The sequence below is a fragment of the Bombyx mandarina genome, chromosome 09 (genome assembly GCF_030267445.1).
Source record: "Bombyx mandarina strain Sakado chromosome 09, ASM3026744v2".
In the NCBI taxonomy this organism is placed as follows: domain Eukaryota; kingdom Metazoa; phylum Arthropoda; class Insecta; order Lepidoptera; family Bombycidae; genus Bombyx; species Bombyx mandarina.
The window spans coordinates 14,624,972-14,644,119 of record NC_143216.1 but is presented as its reverse complement, the minus strand read 5'-3'; the positions used below and the strand labels follow the sequence as shown (position 1 = coordinate 14,644,119).

The 19,148-nt window shown below is 39.2% G+C and overlaps 2 protein-coding genes across 3 annotated transcripts in view; one reads left to right on the top strand and one right to left on the bottom strand.

Moving 5' to 3' along the window:
• The first annotated feature begins 1,219 nt into the window (after positions 1–1,219).
• LOC114239719 (tetratricopeptide repeat protein 21B) lies at positions 1,220–18,855 on the top strand. Its single transcript, XM_089730071.1, has 13 exons — positions 1,220–1,678; positions 1,985–2,091; positions 2,222–4,280; positions 4,370–4,655; positions 5,082–5,275; positions 6,105–6,497; positions 6,762–6,866; positions 7,673–7,844; positions 8,569–8,758; positions 11,439–11,642; positions 12,337–12,435; positions 13,344–13,462; positions 16,729–18,855. The coding sequence occupies exons 3-13, from the start codon at positions 2,355–2,357 to the stop codon at positions 16,965–16,967; spliced, it is 3,927 nt and encodes a 1,308-aa protein (XP_089586197.1). The 5' UTR covers positions 1,220–1,678; positions 1,985–2,091; positions 2,222–2,354; the 3' UTR covers positions 16,968–18,855.
• Positions 18,843–19,148, bottom strand: part of Vha100-2 (V-type ATPase subunit a family protein Vha100-2) — a 44,271-nt gene continuing 43,965 nt past the window's right edge. For both annotated transcript variants that reach the window (XM_028169965.2, XM_028169966.2), the window contains exon 15: positions 18,843–19,089. In XM_028169965.2, coding sequence (XP_028025766.2) covers positions 18,990–19,089 — 100 coding nt within the window. In that variant the 3' untranslated portion in view covers positions 18,843–18,989. The remainder of the gene's footprint in view (positions 19,090–19,148) is intronic.

Genomic DNA, 19,148 nt, shown 5'->3' with positions numbered 1-19,148 from the left:
TCTTATTGGAGTTTAACAACCGCCAAAATTGAGGAATGCGAGGCGGCCGAGAAATCTTATTAATGACTTTAAAGATGAAAATTCAAATTTTTTTTGATAAATTTTAATATAAATTCGATTTTGCAAAGTAACAAACAATCTTGAGCGAATTCAGTAATACTATTATATTAACGAAAATAGTATTGAGAAATTACAATAATGAATAAAAATGGTACCCACATAATTTCATCCTGTCCGCCCATTCCGTTTTACAATTGCGTACACCCCGGTAACCGTACTCGTCGAACTGTGCAACCTAACTTAAGCATCAGCGCGTTGAGCTTCTCACCGGATTTTCTAAGCGGGTCGCGATTCCGATCCCGTAGTAGATTCTTTCGCGAACCAACTACTCTTGAGCTGTTAGGTCTCCCTTGGTGGCGCTCGCGTGGCTGTTAGCAAACCTCGCCCCTTCTGGTTGAGCTCTTGCTCGCCCACCTGTCCTCGTGAAACTGGAAAGGCCTCCGGGCCACCAGTAAACTCTCAATCATAAAAATAAAAAATTGCGTACAGAAACAAATAAATCAGTTGAACTTGTAGGTACCTACATACGAAGTGTCACCTTTCCGTAAGGGTAAATGAAAAATGAAAACACACGCATTCAGATAGGCATGGTCACCTTTAGTTCGTAAAAATTAAAATATAAATTAAAAAGCTATTAATGGCAAAAGTTATTTTAAGACATGCACTTATTAATTCTGTTTTCAATAAAATTATTGAATTTAATTGAAAAACCTAAAAAATTTTGATTTAAATTTTCAATTATTCTTTCAATTACGGAATCCTGCGTTGTATGCGACATTATATACGATGTAAAATATCATTTAAATTAAGTACAAAAAGTCCTAAATTTAATAGTATTCTTTTTTTTGGCCGGGGTATCATAGAACATAAGACTGCGGTCGAGGACAATTATTATTGCTTGGTAGGTCGGTAACCTAAGCGAAGTAGGTTTATTCAACCTTCAATCTTCAATTATCTCGTGACTTGTACCAACAAAGTCAAATACTTTTGTGAACCATTTAAAAAATTAAAATTTTACAAAATGTATGTACTTATAATTCGATTTAAAGAAAATTTTGTTTTATTCAAATAAATATCCTCAGTCGAGGTAAATTAAGTTCAAACATAATTCAACGGTTGTAGGTAGGTCCCTACAACGTTTCTATTAATTTTGGCGCCCATACAGAAGTTTTGGTACGTTCCATTATTCAACAAAAAAATAATTCTAAAAACGAAGTATGATAAAAAGTATTTTACTAAAAACCTAATTACTTTGTTACATATCTAGTAGAATTAAATGGTATCTAATTACGACAATTGAATTAAATTTGAAATGAATATGTACCATGACAAATATTATTAAAGCAACAATTGACAGTTCCATTTTACGGATTTTCTTTAATGTCAATTTACATCAAAATTTAGTAGAATAACAGAAAATGCGGCGCATTTCATGTTTAATTTTTGCGACTTATTTGTGACATAAAACTGAACTATTAGTAAAAAATTCGGACTCTGTAGGTTTGAAAATAGTTTCTCATGTCTGGAATGTTAACAAGAGCTCGCGCTTTCTCCACGGAAGCTCTAAAAGTTGTTAACAATGTTGCTAAGCAACAGTTTGCTGTGTCAATAAAAGGAGGTGAGAATTCTTCTTTACTATTTGTATAATTTCCACTGCATAAGGATATTAAACCCATAAATATAACAATAAATCCTAGTATCTAGTAAGCTACATTAGGGTTTGGTTGTGATGTGTTTAGGTACTTTAGACTAAACACAACTTCAAAATTATGCATTATTGCACCTAGTGATAAGAGATATTAGCTTATTAGCTATTAGAAGACTTTATAGATGAGCTGAAATTCCACAAGATCAAAGGGAACCACAAGTTTACAAACAAAACATTAAAATTTCCTTACATTATCATATATTTTCCTAATTGCAGAAGATGCTGTGATCAGCTATGAGAAGAAAGGCAAGGGTATAACCTTGATCCATACAAATGTGCCGCAGGCTTTTCAAGGAAAAGGAGTTGGGAAATTATTGGCACAGGTTATTTTCTGAGTATTGAATTTTAGTATCAAGTAACATACACATCAAGTTTTAAATCTTAATTCAAAAAGTTTCAGTTCACAATTTTTTTTTTACATAAATAAAAATACAATTATTATTTACTTTCCAGTATGCCTTTGATCATGCTTTAGAAAACAGGTTGAATGTGATTTGCAAATGTCACTTTTTAGCCAAATTCTACGAAGACAACATTAATAAATATAAGGTGCTAAATGTAAAACTTGAATTAGAATAATTTAACCATGGATTTGGCTTGGCATAGATGTAATATTCATTATTATTTACGGGAAAAATACTATGGTAATGTTAGGAAAATTTCAAATGAAGCGTTGCAACAAAATCCTAGGAACTCAGAATTTATTTTCTATACTGGAATTGCATTGATATTAGAAGGGCAAGTTCATAAAGGGATTTCTGAACTAACTCCGCTCCAATCAGACAGTGAGATACAATTGGCAGTGATCATTGCTCTAGTTTATGCATACAAAGTTTCTAATTTACCAGAAAAAGAGGTGTTGTTCAATTTAGAATCAAAATTGAAGGAAGAAAAGAAACATGCAAGCATAACTTCATATTACTATTCAGCTTTGTTTTTATCATTAGCAGAAATGAATGAAAAAGCATCTGACTATTTAAATAAAGTATTTAGAAAAGATCCTAATAATTTAGATTCTATAATTCTGAAGGGATGGAATGACCTGGGCTTGAGTCAGGAAAAATCGCCGAAATCCACTATAGAATGTTTAGAAGCAGCTATCAGAAAAAGTGATAACAGTATTGAAGCACTGCTTGGGTTGGCAAAATTGAAATATCTAGCAAAGGACTATGATGCATCAAATTTAACATTAGATAGACTGATTATTAACAACTCAGGGCAAGTAGTACCCCTTGTCGAGAAAATGAAAAACGAATTTGCAATGCAGAAATGGGATGCGGTTTTCGATACATTAGAAAGAATATTTTCCATAGATCCAGATAATGTTGAGGGCTTGAAAATGAGAATATATCTTGCACTTGGTAAACGATCTGATTATATAGAAGCAGCTGATCAATTGAACCGCTTTTTTGGTATACTCGAAATTGAAGAAAGCCATAATGGACATCAGTTTTACTATACTGCTCAAATCTTTTCTAGAATTTGTGGGAGGTCAAGTGCAGTTTTGTCTCAAGCTTATAGATTTGCCCAGTATGCTTCAGAAATGTATTCAAATAATGTTGACTATCTCAGTGAAGTTGGCTACCAGTGTATCCTTCAGGCAAAATATAAAGACGCACTGAGTTTCTTTAGAGCTGCAAGTAAATTGGACAATAATTCCATCACAGCACTATGTGGATTGACTCTCTGCCAAATGTTAGAGAATGGTCCGACAGATCAAATAACCCAACAAATTGAATTACTTTTTGAGATGCAAGGAACAGAAAAGTTACCACTTCTATACTTGTTGTCTGCCCAACTAAATATCAAGAACTCATCTAGTGCAGTACCATTGTTAAACACGGCCTTTGAAACAAAATTTGCTTTAGCCTCTCGCAATCCCATGAGTTTAATTTACATTAAGGATTTAGACCCAGATTTCGTTTTAGAAATTTACAAAGAGTACAAAAAGCATTTACCAAAGAAGCCGTTTGTTATTATTGGCTATCTGCTTTATTCTCAAGAAGGAAACATCCCTGTTGTAACCCAGTGTTTTAAAATCTTAAATGCTGTTTGTGAAGCTTGCTCAGGTTTGATACCAGGCTTATTTGAATTGGCTAAATTGAAATTTCTTTTCGGATATGCCATTGAAGCTGAAAAAATTGCTCAACAAATCGCTGAGTTGGACAATACACATGCTGGTAGTCAGATTTTACTATCACAAATTTATATACAACAGCAAGAATATGTTAAAGCTGAACAGTGTTTAGAAATTTGTCTGAGTTACAATTTCAAAGTCAGAGATAGCGCAATGTACCATTTTATAAATGCAATAGTTTTAAAAAGCAAAGAAAAATTACAAGATGCTTTGTCAAGCTTCTTGACAAGTCTTCAGATAGCAACTAGTAAAAGCAACATGAGCAGAACATTCGATTCAGACTTGAACATTATTGATAAAGCTACTTTGTATCTACAAATCATTGAGATACACACAGCTTTAGGGCAAATTGGGGAAGCGGGCAAAGCCATGCAGGTCAGAAAAAATATTTAGCATTATTATTTTTATTCGAACAGTAATTTTTTTAATGATTAAGTTACACTTCTATTTGGTTTATTTTGTAGGAAGCAATTCAAGAATTTTCATATACATCAGAAGAAACTCGGCTGTTAATATCACGTGCTGACTTGGCTCTGAATCAAGGGGATATTGACAGTGCAATTGACATCTTAAATGAAATAAAGCCCGGACAGCCATATTACTTTCAAGCCCACAGCAAACTGGCTCATATTTATTTGAAAAATAAGAAAGACAGAGCCATGTTCACAACATGTTTTAAAGAGATTGTCAGTAATCATCCAATGACCGATGCCCATACGATGATGGGAGATGCTTTTATGTCGATTCAAGGTCAGTTACTTTTATCCAATTTGAAGTTTAATGACATATCATGCTTCGTTTTTGTCTTAGATAATGTCAGTGTTCAGGGTTAGTGGTCACCGTTCACAATCAAATTAATATTGTGCTATGTAGTTCCTATTCCACAAAATCGATTTTATTACTGTCCTTATTAATAGAAAGAGTGAGCTGAAAAAAATGAGCAAAGTTCGAGTAAATAATTTGTAGATATTATTATGTATTTGAACCAAACGCTTGAACTATTGTAAAATGGCTGCCGCACCCTTCAAACCGAAACGCATTACTGCTTCACGGCAGAAATAGACGGGTCGGTGGTGCCTACCCGTGCGGAATCACAAGAGGTCCTACCACCAGTAATTACGCAAATTATAATTTTGCGGGTTTGATTTTTATTACACGTCATTTATAAATTTGTAGATCCAGCACAAGCGGTGGAGTCATACGAGACCGCCCTGAGAGGCAACCTCGGGGACCTACAGCTCACTAAGAAACTCGGCGCAGCTTTGTTCAAGATGCACGAATACGACAAGGCCGTGCAGCACTATGAGAACGCGATGAAAACCTTCAACGACGACGAACTTAAATTTGAATATCTCGATCTACTCATCAGAGTGAGTGCCTTGAACGTGACGATAAATACTCACCCTTCTTAGCCGAGCCTTTGTTCTCTCACCTGTCCTACTAAAACTGGAAAGGTCTCCGGTCCACCATATTTTTTTTAAATTATTTATTTATTTAATTTACTTCAGATTTTGCAACCATATTGTGGTCGTCGTGGCCTAACGGATAAGACGTCCGGTGCATTCGTGTTGAAGCGATGCACCGGTGTTCGAATCCCGCAGGCGGGTACCAATTTTTCTAATGAAATACGTACTCAACAAATGTTCACGATTGACTTCCACGGTGAAGGAATAACATCGTGTAATAAAAATGAAACCCGCAAAATTATAATTTGCGTAATTACTGGTGGTAGGACCTCTTGTGAGTCCGCACGGGTAGGTACCACCGCGCCCGCCCCCGCTTATTTCTGCCGTGAAGCAGTAATGCGTTTCGGTTTGAAGGGTGGGGCAGCCGTTGTGACTATACTGAGACCTTAGAACTATATCTCAAGGTGTGTGGCGCATTTACGTTGTAGATGTCTATGGGCTCCAGTAACCACTTAACATCAGGTGGGCTGTGAGCTCGTCCACACAGCTAAACAATAAAAAAAAAAAAAAAAACATTCATTAACATTTCATATAGTATACCAGAATTAAATAAAAACAATAACTACAATCTCGGAATAAAACAAAAGCAAAAATAATAATAATAAAACAAAAATTCAAAATTAACATCAAAACTACTTTAACCTAAAGGCTGTTTAAAAAAAAACTCACCTTCTATATTTAAATTTAGAAAGTCATTGTCATAAGCCATTGAAGTTGATGAATTATTTTTTAGTTAAAACAATACGATAAAGCGGACACTACTATATCTTCGGAACTGAATCAAGTGTACAATAAGGAGAAAGATATCGGAACACTAAGGCGCCGTGTCCGATTGCTACTTAAGCAGGCGAAATGTAGAGAACTGAAAACTCCGACCCCGGGAAACGTCAATTTAATATTAGCCGAAGCAAAAGAATTGCAGCTCTCGATCGTTAAAAGACTAGAGATAGACTCGAAGGCGGATCTGCAGGAGGAGAGGAGGCAGCTTTCGAACATATTGTGCGCTTTGGCCAAGTTCAAAAGCATGAGGGAGCCGGCTGTCGCGGCTAATTTGTATTCTGAGGCCCTAATTCATACTCCCCGCGAGCCGAGCACGCTGCTGGCCCTAGCGAAGCTGTACGCGCAGGTCAGTACACGAATATACAGAGCCATAGACATTCTTACTGGTGGTAGGACCTCATGTGAGTCCGCACGGGTAGGTACCATCACCCCGCCTATTTCTGCCGTGAAGCAGTAATGCGTTTAGGCTTGATTTGCGTTGTCAATGTCTATGGGCTCCAGTAACCACTTAACACCAGATGGGCTGTGAGCTCGTCCACTCTTCTAAGCAATAAAAAAAAAAGTTGGTTTGAAGTGCGTTTTCATAACCTCTTTTTTGTTTTACTTAAAGATGAATAATCCAGAAAAGTGCGAACAAACTTGTGCAGTTTTATTGAACGCAGATCCGAATAATGAATCTGCGGCAGTCATGATGGCAGACCTGGCGTTTCGTAAGGTACTATTTGGTTGTTGTTTACTAGATTTATATTATTATCGACCAGAAGTGAGGAAGTTACAAATCAAAGAAATTACACAGAACCAGAACACAATATATTTTAGTAAATTAACCAAAACTTCTAATAAAATGATTTTATTCTACTGTCAACGAGAACTGTTAAAATTACACAACAAGTCAACAAGAACCGCCACGCATGAACGTCACGCACAAAAGAGAGCGAAGGTTTTTTTTTCTATGCTGATAGCCTTGAGAGGTTATGTCAGCGTTACCCTAGCGTGTAGGTGAGCTCTCGGGGCTCAAGCCGGGAGTGTTGCTAACACTGACCCTAGCAAGAGCAGTGCTTCGCAGAATCTACCACCGGATCCGAAACGCGACCCACTGAGAAGATCTAACAAGAAACTCAGTGAAGGCCCAGCGAGGGCGCATTTTTATAGTGTAGCGCTGGTTTCCGGTCGCGGGGTAGCCTGGACTCGGCAATAGTCTATTTGTAAATCCGCACGGGTAGGTACCACCACCCCGCCTATTTCTGCTGTGAAGCAGTAATGCGTTTCGGTTTGAAGGGTGGGGTAGTCGTTGTAACTATATTGAGAACTTTTAACTTATATCTCAAGGTGGGTGGCGCATTTACATGGCGTTGGGCGTCTATGGGCTCTAGTAACCACTTAATACCAGGTGGGCTGTGAGCTCATCCACCCATCTAAGCAATAAAAAATAAATGTATATATATTTCTCTTCGCTAAAGCAAATATAAATTACTTGAAGACAACAATAACGCGCAAATTTTGTAAACATTTATCCCATAGGTGGATCTAGAAACGGCTCAACGGCACCTGAACCAGATCTTATCGGTGAAGCCGACGAGCTGGGAGGCTCTGGCGCAGCTCGTCGAGGTGCAGTGGAGACGGGGGAAACTCAGCGAGGCCGAACAGGCCTTGGAACTCGCCAAGCAACACCTCGACGATCCGGACGACCCGGGTATGCCATTCGTGCTAACCGGCGGTAACACTTGTAACTATACTTGAGACCTTAGAACTTATATCTCAAGGTGGGCGGCGCATTTACGTCGTAGATGTCTATGGGCTCCAGTAACCACTTAACACCAGGTGGGCTGTGAGCTCGTCCACACATCTAAGCAATAAAAAAAAGACGTGGTTTCTCGAGTTTCTCCAAACAAGCCCATTGAAGTCTTAGTAAACTTGACAGTCCCAGTACCGCCTATTCTGCAAATGTATCGCTTGTTGACTTTTTTTTAATGTTTTTGTATTTTGGTGTGCAATAAAATGTATTTATTATCTCTCTCTTAAATACTAGATAGAATACTGTACGACCAGTAGGTACCACCATCCTGCCTATTTCAACCGTGAAGTAATCATACGTTTCGGTTTGAAGGGTGGGGGCAGCTGTTGTACTGTTAAAACTGAGACTTAAAACTTATGTCTCGAGGTAAGTGACGGCATTTACCTCGTAGGTGTCTATGGGCTCCGGTAACCACACCAGGTGGGCCGTGAGCTTGCCTCCACCCACCTAAGCAGTAAAAAAGAAATCTTAAATTTTGCTAGGACGTTAATTCAGTTCATCACATCTTTGATAAACTTCTTGCGATTGCGATGGCAATATCACAAAAACCAATAGCTATGTTGAAAAAAAGAAGAGAGCACTCTCTGTAGCTCGTTGTAAATTCTCGTGTGTTGATGGGTAGGCTACAAGTACTGCGCGGGCGTGTGCGCGGCGTACGGCGGCAAGTGCAACGCGGCGCTGCGGGCGCTGAACGCGGCGCGCGGGGGGGCGCGGTGGGGGGCCGCGGCCGCCGCGCGCATGGTGCTGCTGTGTCTGTCGCAGCACGCGCCGCTGCCGCCGCCGGACAACCTCGCCGCCTCCGCTGATGACGCGTAACTACCCTCCTGTTTACCTACCTACGTCTGATTTTTAATTTAGTCATTTCGTTTTGGTTTAGTTTAATTTAGTTTTAGTTTACTTTTAGTTGTTTTCAACTTATTTTTTTAAAGTTTTAGTTTAGTTTGTTGTTTTGGTTTTGTTTAGTTTAGTTTTTCGTTTTGGTTAAGTTTTTTTATTATAGGATTAGGTTTTAGTTTGGTTTTAATTTTGTTTTAGTTTTGATTTAGTTTTGACCTTTGACCTTTTAGCGGTAGGCAGCGGCTTGGCTCTGCCCCTGGCATTGCTGAAGTCCATGGGCGACGGTAACCACTCACCATCAGGTGGGCCGTATGCTCGTCAGCCTACAAGGGTAATAAAAAAAAACTTGCTTTTAATCTTTTAAAAATAGGCGGAAAGTTTGACCACCCCTAAGGTGTAATAAAAAACGGTTAACGAGATACATTTCGAAAGCTATTTGAATTTTTCTGTGCCATGAAATCAACGCACTCAAGCCAAACTCAAATTAAAAAATTAAAAAAATACAACTGAAACCGGTGCTTAAATGATTTATCGTCCTTAGTCAGTGTCTTTGTTAAAGATATTTTCGTAATATTTTTGGAGTTTACTCCTTTAGAATCGATTTACATATATAGGCCCGGGGTATGAAAATTATGGGGACCAAAATCGTACTAGCATGTCACACGAAATGCGTTATGCGCATGTCACACGAAATGCGCGCCGGGCTGCTGCGCCGGCAGTCCGCCACAAAGCCTCGTACTGATCGCGCGTTTCTCTCATTATTGTATTTTCATATATTTGTTAGTCGTTTGTTTTGTGTCTCGTTAATTTGTTAATAATCTGTAGTGTATCGTGTTGTCGTAATATAGAACTATTTCTCGTATTGTTTCGTTTAATTTTTTATATCCAGTAAACTCCAGTCGTGCGTCGGAGCGGACACACACACATTTTTTGGAGTTTACTCCTTTAGAATCGATTTACATATATAGGCCCGGGGTATGAAAATTATGGGGACCAAAATCGTACTAGCATGTCACACGAAATGCGTTATGCGCATTTCGTGTGACATGCTAGTACATGCGCCGGCAGTCCGCCACAAAGCCTCGTACTGATCGCGCGTTTCTCTCATTATTGTATTTTCATATATTTGTTAGTCGTTTGTTTTGTGTCTCGTTAATTTGTTAATAATCTGTAGTGTATCGTGTTGTCGTAATATAGAACTATTTCTCGTATTGTTTCGTTTAATTTTTTATATCCAGTAAACTCCAGTCGTGCGTCGGAGCGGACACACACACTTTTTTTTTTTTTTTTTTTATGATTGAAAGAGTACTGGTGGCCCGAAGGCCTTTCCAGTTTCACCAGGACAGGTGGGCGAGCAAAGGCTCAGCCAGGAGGGGTGGGATTTGCTAACAGCTACCCGAGCGCCTCCGAAGGAGACCTAACAGCTCAAGAGCAATTGCTTCGCGAATGAATCTACTACCGGATCGGAATCACGACCCGCTGAGAAGATCCGGCGAGAAACTCAGCGGGCTGATGCATGGGTTAGGTTGCACGGCGAACTCTTTGTCGAGTTCGACGAGTACGGTTACCGGGGTCCCTAAGCCTGCTTCTATTAGAGCTGAAGGCGTCTAATGCAAAGGTTATTGGATCTGATGGATCCGTAAGGACGTGTCTAGGGCGTCGACGGTGACTGGCTCCTGCATGATCAGGATTCGGGGAGTAGTCAGCGGCGGCAACGATAAGGCGATTATCATGACGCATAGACTTATCGAAGTACCGTTCCGACGCTGACTTCAAGTATTTCCGAATTGATTCGAGGCCCAGGTCGTCGTGTAGGTCAACGTTCCTCACGAACCACGGAGCCCCGACAGCTAACCTGCAAAAGCGGGATTATAGAGATTGGAGGGTGTTTATGTGCGTGCAGGCCGCGTGAGCGAACACCACACTCGCGTAAGTCATGACGGGCCTTATGCAAGTTTTGTAAAGTGTCACCTTGTTCCGAAGAGACATTTTACTCCGCTTACAGATCATGGGGTAGTATTCTTCATCTCGAACGTGTTGCTCGCTCTCATAACACATATAGAAACCCTGGCTTGGGGATGTTGTGTCACGTATGCATGTACGTTATTAAAAGAAGTGTTCGCCCAGTGATTTAAATTGGACCACAACCTTTGACACTTTAAGATTTAATTTAATTTGTATTTTATAAATTATATATTATTATAATTAAATTAATTAATAAATTATGTAGGAACGGAACGGAGCGATGTGGATGAATGACAGATATGGAGCATGACTGAGTGAGAGAGATAGGAGATGTCGTGTTAGGACGTAAGAAAGGCGGCGAATGAATGCGAGACACTGAGTTTTATTTCATAAGCAACAGGGGAGTAGTTTCCGGACGCGACGACGCTTAGACGCAGTGTAACCCGGAAGACGAAAGACGTTGTATTGGAGTTACTTAAGACGAAATAAAGCATCGAGTTTTTGTGAAGTGTTCGAGCGTTTCACTGGCCCACCACGAATTTAAAATCCCACATTCATTTCATTCGTTTTTTTTATTGTTGACACCAAAATATATTGATAACTACAATAATAATAGTAAAAAAAAATGAAAAACAATGGGTTGTCAAAAAAATCAGAAATATATATACACGATTCTCTGATTTGTTTCAGTGATACGCGTCTACTAGCTTTAAGGACTGCCGAAAAGCTTCTCGTCGAAGTGAATCCAGCTGAACGGAAACCTCTGCAGGCGCTCCTCCAGCTGGCGACCAAGAACAAGGGCCAGGCGGAGCGGGTGCTGCAAGACTTGCTACCTCTGGTCACCGAGGACGGCTACCAGGACGACCCTTACGTCGTGCTGGCCATCGCTAATGCGTGAGCTTCTCTTTCTAATCCAACCAAGAGATCTTATGAGCACGGCGGCCACAGCTCTTCGCCAGCTATTGAAACTCAATATAATATTTCGGAGAAACATGGGTGGACGAGCTCACAGCCTACTCGGTGTTAAGTGGTTACTGGAGCCCATAGACATCTACAACGGCTGCCCCACCCTTCAAACCGAAACGCATTACTGCTTCACGGTAGAAATAGACAGGACGGTAGTACCTACCCGTGCGGACTCACAAGAGGCCCTACCACCAGTAATTACGCAAATAAATGGAGTAAATGTAATACTATTTATTGACTTGAGCTTCTTGCGAAATCTTCTCAGTTGTGAAACTGCATTCCGAATCGTTGCTAAAGTTATTGCGACTTAATTTTTATTTAATTATTGAATGCCGTTTTTTTGATTGCTTCGATGAGTGAATGACCTCACCGCCCAGTTTAGTGGGCACTATTACATTAGAACATGAGTGTCGTTATCCGCCTTCACTTCAGTGTCATTTGAATTACATAACAACTGTTCGAACATTTCAAACTGGAATGCGTGCTTGATTTTCAATAGAAATAGGCAGTAGATGAGCAATAGATAGGCTAGAGATGATGGCGGCCCGGCAACGACTGGTGTTAGGACGCGAAGTTTTGACGTTTTCGTTCTAGTAGATAATAATTGATAATTTATTTTTAGATACAATATAACCAAACAGCCGACGCGTGCGAAGAATATCCTCAAAAGAACTATTTCGTCCATCGTGTGGTCGCCGGAGAAGGCTGACGGACTCGAAAGGTAATAATATATTTCAGTTCCCCCTAGTACATTTCAAATAGCAAAAACAGATTAGTCTAAATTATTTTGATGTGATCTTACAAAGCTTTAATAATATTTCATGCGTCCTGTCATACGACACCATTCGTGTCAAGATGTCGTCGATTTTCGGCCTACAAATATGTGATACTACAAACACATTATAGAACAAGATATATTAGGTACATTAAAAGTAATTTTTTTATTTTTTTATTGCCTAGATGGGTGGACGAGCTCACAGCCCACCTGATGTTAAGTGGTTACTGGAGCCCATAGACATCTACAACGTAGACGCGCCACCCACCTTGAGATACAAGTTCTAAAGCCTCAGTATAGTTACAACGGCTACCCCACCCTTCAAACCGAAACGCATTACTGCTTCACGGCAGAAATAAGCAGGGCGGTGGTACCTATCCGCGCGGACTCACAAGAGGTCCTACCACCAGTAATTACGCAAATTATAATTTTGCGGGTTTGATTTTTATTACACGATGTTATTCCTTCACCGTGGAAGTCAATCTTGAACATTTGTTGAGTACATATTTCATTAGAAAAATTGGTACCCGCCTGCGGGATTCGAACACCGGTGCATCGCTTCAACACGAATGCACCGGACGTCTTATCCTTTAGGCCACGACGACTTCAATATGTTGAACAAACATTTTATTTAAAAAATCCACATCAAATATTATCATATAGTAGTAGTAGTAGTAGTAGTAGTACAACATATATGAATTACATTCAGACACAAAGACGAACTCGCAATCGTGTTGATGTGGGTAGGCAGTGAAATAATAAAATATATTAACTACCAAAAATAAAGTATCACCCATTTATTATGTTGATAGCTAGAGATGGGACCTTTTAGCATACCGATATTATCGTTATAGATGCTGGCTGGAGGTGGCAGAGGGACAGATAAGTTCCGGACGGACGGACGCTGCCAAAGAACTGCTCACGAAAATCTTAAACCACAACAACTCTTGTGCTAGAGCCTACCAATATCTAGGTAACGTTTTTTTTGTCTCTGTCTAACTCTCATACTGTTTCATTCGGTACGTTAAGCTGATGGTCAGTTTAATAATTTTACTAGCTTGTATCTAACGGAAACTTTCAACGTAGTCTGTAAACAACTGTGTTATGTCGTCTATTTAGTTTACGTCGTAGGTACCTGTTGCTTAGTGCGATTTTTTAACATTCTCGATGGCGTAAAAGTAAACGTAAAACGTTTGCCTACGTTTGCCGCCAGTGGCGCTGTTCCAACTCCATACAAAGGACAATGCCCAAAAGTGGGCCAACTTTATGTCAAAACTATTTGTACTTGAAAATTTTTTTCACGTTGTCTAGTTAATGTAATCTAATGTAGCTAATCGAGAAGGGTCGCGAATACAACGTTCCATTCATCATGTGTTTCATCGACTACAGCAAGGCTTTTGATTGTGTCAACTGGAGTTCCTTGTGGAAGGTATTGAATGTTCTTGGTGTACCCAATCATCTGATAGTGCTGGTACAGAGCCTGTATATCTACAGTCAGGGAGTTGTCAGAATCGATGAAGCTGTGTCCCAACCGTTCTGTTTTGGAAAAGGTGTCCGGCAAGGTTGCATACTGTCACCTATACTTTTTAATGCATATGGAGAGTACATCATGCGGCAGACTTGTGAAGATTGGTCGGGAGGTGTGCGCATTGGTGGAGCTCATATTACAAATCTCCGATATGCCGATGACACGACCCTGCTAGCTGCAGACGAATCTGAAATGTCTCTTTTCTTCAGCAAAATGGAACGTATCAGCAACAGCCTAGGCCTCTCCATAAATAGATCAAAAACGAAATTAATGGTGGTGGATCGTGTAAATGTTCTAAGATTGAGTGGGGCGCTTGGATTAGAGGTTGTAGACGAATTCGTGTATCTCGGGTCCTGCATCAGCAACAAAGGCTCATGTGAAACTGACGTGCGCCGACGTATCGGAATGGCTAAAAGTGCGATGTCTCAGCTACAGAAGATCTGGAAGAATAGAGGGATAGGCCTGAAAACTAAAACCAGACTGGTGCGGACTCTTGTTTTCTCTATCTTCTTGTATGGAGCTGAGACATGGACGTTGAAAGCAGCAGACCGAATGCGCATCGATGCTTTCGAAATGTGGTGTTGGAGACGCATGCTAATAATTCCGTGGACAGCCTTCCGGACTAACGTGTCGATATTGAAGCAACTGGGCATCAAAATCAGACTGTCTACTGTATGTCTGAAGCGGATCCTCGAATATTTTGGTCACATTGCGAGGAAAGACAGCGATAACCTGGAAAAACTTATGATCACAGGGAAAGTTGAAGGCAACAGATCTAGAGGCCGCAGCCATACTCGTTGGTCCGATCAGATCCGCACCGCTTTGGACAGTACAGTGTACAGCGCGCTGCATGACGCCGTGGACAGGGGAAAGTGGAAAAAGATCCTAAGGTTGAAGCTCATGGGTGATGGTGGTCACGACCCTCAGACATGAGGAACACGACTCGAGGAGGAGGAGTTAATGTATCAACATTTCTTTCACCCTAGCATTGTTTTACAAAAAAATAAATTACTTGATAACATCCCAAAACTGAGTGCCATCGTTTTTAAATTCGTCAATAGGCAAAGGGCTTAGCCGATACAGCCTTATAGTAAACCTATATACTGCCAAACGAAAGAGTTGTCTGTGACTTGAACAACAAATAAAAAAAAATTGCTAATGGTTATAATTCACAGACTTTTTAGTTTATTTTTGTTCAATTCAATATTTATATATTGTAATAATGATTATTACTTAAAACCATGAATTACTTAATATTTTTAGATAGTAATGATTCCATTAGTAAAAAGCTCAATGGCCTACCATTACTCTATTCTTATTATATAATATGATCAGAGAGTTTTGGCAGCAACCCGAGTGAAGCGTCACTTGAAGTTTTATTTTAATGTTTTTTTAATAGTTTATTGTAATGTATAATATACAAATTGGGTGTTGTTTTGTGTATTAAACGTCAATAATCGTTGTTCACGATTATTGAGGCATTGGAATAAAACTGTGGCTAACATAGCAGTAACTGTTTTTTTTTTTTCAAGATAAAAGGTCTGCGGAAATTCACGCTCACTCAATGTGCTATTCATCGAGTTGACGTCAAAACTCCAAAAAAGCAATAAAAAGAGATACACCGGCTTTTTATTGACATAAAAAAAATATAACTACGACAGACTAGGCTGTATAGGCTACGCTCTTTGCCTGGTTATTGGCGAATTTAAAAACAACAGAACAATATTGTTGTCGGTTTCCGGATTTTCATTATATCCTATAATCCTCCCAATCCCATATATCCTCATAATAATAATAAAATGTACGTAAGGGCTTATTTCTAGCAACATTAACCACAGCTTATTTAATACTGTAAATAATGATGAGAGCGATTATTGATTTCAAAGAAAACAATTAACAACTTAATTTTAGCTGCAGAAAAAAACAGACTTCTCTTAAACCTGGGTGAGAATATAAAAATCGTTTTCTGAATATGAAACGATATTTCTTTGTCTATCAAATTAAGTTAAAACCATCATAACCGGACAACTTTTTTTAGGGGCCCAAACGCCCATAGAAAATGGGCATTGTCCTTTGAGTTAACTTTTTCGCTATCGAGAATGTTAACAAACTCGCACTAAGCACACTGCACACGTATCAATAATGACCGATCGACAATATGTATGTACAATGTACTAATGATTTATTAGTTTGGTCAAAATCTCGACCAGAATAAAGACCTTCCTTTTGTTATAGGCCGCGCTACAAGATCGCTCGTGTTTGTATTACGGCTCTGCCTGTTTGCACATTAAAGTAACCCATGTCTTCATGCTTGATCAACGATATTAGGCTTATTAAAGCTTCAAGGAATGAAATATCTCAAAATGACAATTTTTTTATTGCATAGATGGTCGGACGAGCTCACAGCCCACCTGGTGTTAAGTGGTTACCGAAGCCCATAGACACTACAACGTAAATGCCGCCACCCGCCTTGAGACATGATTTCTAAGGTATAGTTACAACGGCTGCCCCACCCTTCAAACCGAAACGCATTACTGCTTCACGGCAGAAACAGGCAGGGTGGTGGTACCTACCCGCGCGGACTAACAAGAGGTCCTACCACCACACAGTAATTACGCAAATTATAATTTTACGGGTTTGATTTTTATTACACGATGTTATTCCTTCGCCGTGGTAGTCAATTGTGAACGTTTGTCGCGTTATTATTTCAGGTCAAATAGCGGAGAAGGAGCAGAATTACAAGAGCGCGGCGCACAACTACGACAACGCGTGGAGCCACGCCGGCCGCGGCGACCTGTCCGTCGGCTACAAGCTGGCGCATTGTTATTTGAAACTCAAGAAGTACCCGGAATGTATAATCGTATCGCGATACATACTGAAGGTGCATCCCGACTATCCGAAGATCAAGAAGGAGATTTTAGAGAAAGCTAAAGCGAATTTGAGGACGTGAGTTGAAGAAAAAAGAAGAAATGTAACAATATTTTGTAAATTTTTGAAGTGAAACTTCTTTAGAATCGTTGAGTGTGATTTCAAACTCGATGAAACGAAAAAATGAAACGAAAAAATGAAACGTGAAGTTTTAAATATCAATTCACAGAGGGCGCTACCTCATACTATAAAAGATAATTTACTTTTTTATTTTATTTATTGCATAGATGGGTGGACGAGCTCACAACCCACCTGGTGTTAAGTGGTTAACGGCGCCCGTAGACATCTACAACGTAAATGCCGCCACCCACCTTGAGAAATGAGTTCTAAGGTTTCAGTATAGTTATAAATTTAGTGCCTTCGGTGATGCGGAACGTGTTTAGTTCAATTTCGTTTATGAATCGTGTCGAGGACGCGTGAATTTACTACTAATAGCTTTTTTTGTACAAAATTTCTTGGCGGGAAATGCACTTTTCTCTTTTGAGGGTAGACACGTCCGACAGCTGCGTTTGAGGTGATCAAGGTACCGCAGTGCGCGTTGCTGCTGTCCAGGTACTACCCTCTGTCCATCTAAGTAACAAATTTAAGTTGCTTTGCCCAGCGGAGCAGTGAGATCAGATATTTGAAGACTGCTTTAACTGAACTTCATCATCATTTTGAATCGAAAAGCCCTTATAATAAATGAGGCCGTCAGCGCAAAAGTGCCCTAAGTTTACCATAGTTAGTATGGAGGCAGTTAGGTTTGAATTTTCATGAATTCGAATTTGAGTAGGCAAAAAAACAATACGCGCAAAATTAATGTTTACAAAGCTATCTATTATCTAGGGGTGAAACTATGGTTAGGCCGGTTTTGCATCAAAATTTATTATATTTTAAATAAATTCCAATACACGTCATATAAGCTTGAGTATAAAAAAATGCGGGCTAGGTCACTTTTGCGCTGATGGCCTCAAATGACTGATAATATGAACTTAAAGCTCATCGCCCCGTGGGTCACTGAAACTTGGCAACTACCTTGGGACGACGCCTGATGAACTTCCATTCGGAGTCCAGGATTGCTTCGCTGCAGACGTACGTAACGGCGCGCTGAACATTCGTGCGGTCCCGAAACTTGAACGGGGAAAGAAACTACCTGCAATGTATAGTGTGTTTCAAATAAGAATGTGCATGTCAATGACCTTGAGCTGTCTAAAGTTCGATAAAAAAATATGGATAGCTACACAAAAAATATTTTCTTTTTTTTGTGAATTTTCCGCATAATTACGAAGACTATTAATATGCTTGTTTTAATGAACCATACACACCTATAATATAATTTCCTTGAAATATTGAGTACTGGTCGAGGTAAACTAAACATGGATTTAGATTATGTATATTTAAAAAAATCCCACCTATTTATAAATTGCAAAACTGTCGGGCCCTATAATCTGTGGATGGACGACGACGATGATGATAACTCAAGCAGTGGTATGAGTGGAATCGGAAAACTCGAAGATTTGGATTATAAATAAATGTTTAAAAATACGTACCTTTTTTACTGACTTTACCTATTTTTTTTCGATTTGACAGATATGACGTCACAATATGGCGCAGGTCCATGCGCATTGTTATTTGAAAGGCAGTATATGTCTCGTATTTATATTAAACATATATGTCTTGTTTAGAATCTATACAGTAGACTTGCATAGGCGGAGTACGTGAACATGAAAATGCATTCCTTTGTGTATATTTGTACAAAAACGAAAATTGTGCATTGAAATTTATTACACCTTATTAATAAATTGTTACAGTACGTAGCCATAGTTTTGACCACCGATCTTTTATTGGACAAATAATGCCAATTATCATTCGTGTTTTATCTGTAGATAATTATGTTCGAATAAAGAAATATGAAATAAAACATTCACAAATATATATTTTATTCACGAATTGTGTGACCTTTTACAAAACTACGTCCTTGTGGAACAATCAAACAATACTGTTTTGATACTAAACTACGTAAGTATATTTTTTATCATGTTACATAATAATATATGTAATATATTTAATCATCCTTATTTTCCTCTTGTTCGAGGATCGTCTTGAAACAGAATGGCTGGAAGATGTAGCCCAGACCGGCGTAGAATTTGCTCATGAATTCAACCCTGAAACAATTTATACAAATTTCAATACAGTTTTCAATAACAATTAGTGAACGCATATT

Bases quoted from the DNA above. Each gene is read 5' to 3' on its own strand.
- LOC114239719 (XM_089730071.1), top strand. From the start codon at position 2,355: ATGGATTTGGCTTGGCATAGATGTAATATTCATTATTATTTACGGGAA. The intron at 5,276-6,104 runs GTGAGTGCCTTG...ATTATTTTTTAG, and splicing joins ATCTCGATCTACTCATCAGA to TTAAAACAATACGATAAAGC. The intron at 6,498-6,761 runs GTCAGTACACGA...TTTTACTTAAAG, and splicing joins TAGCGAAGCTGTACGCGCAG to ATGAATAATCCAGAAAAGTG.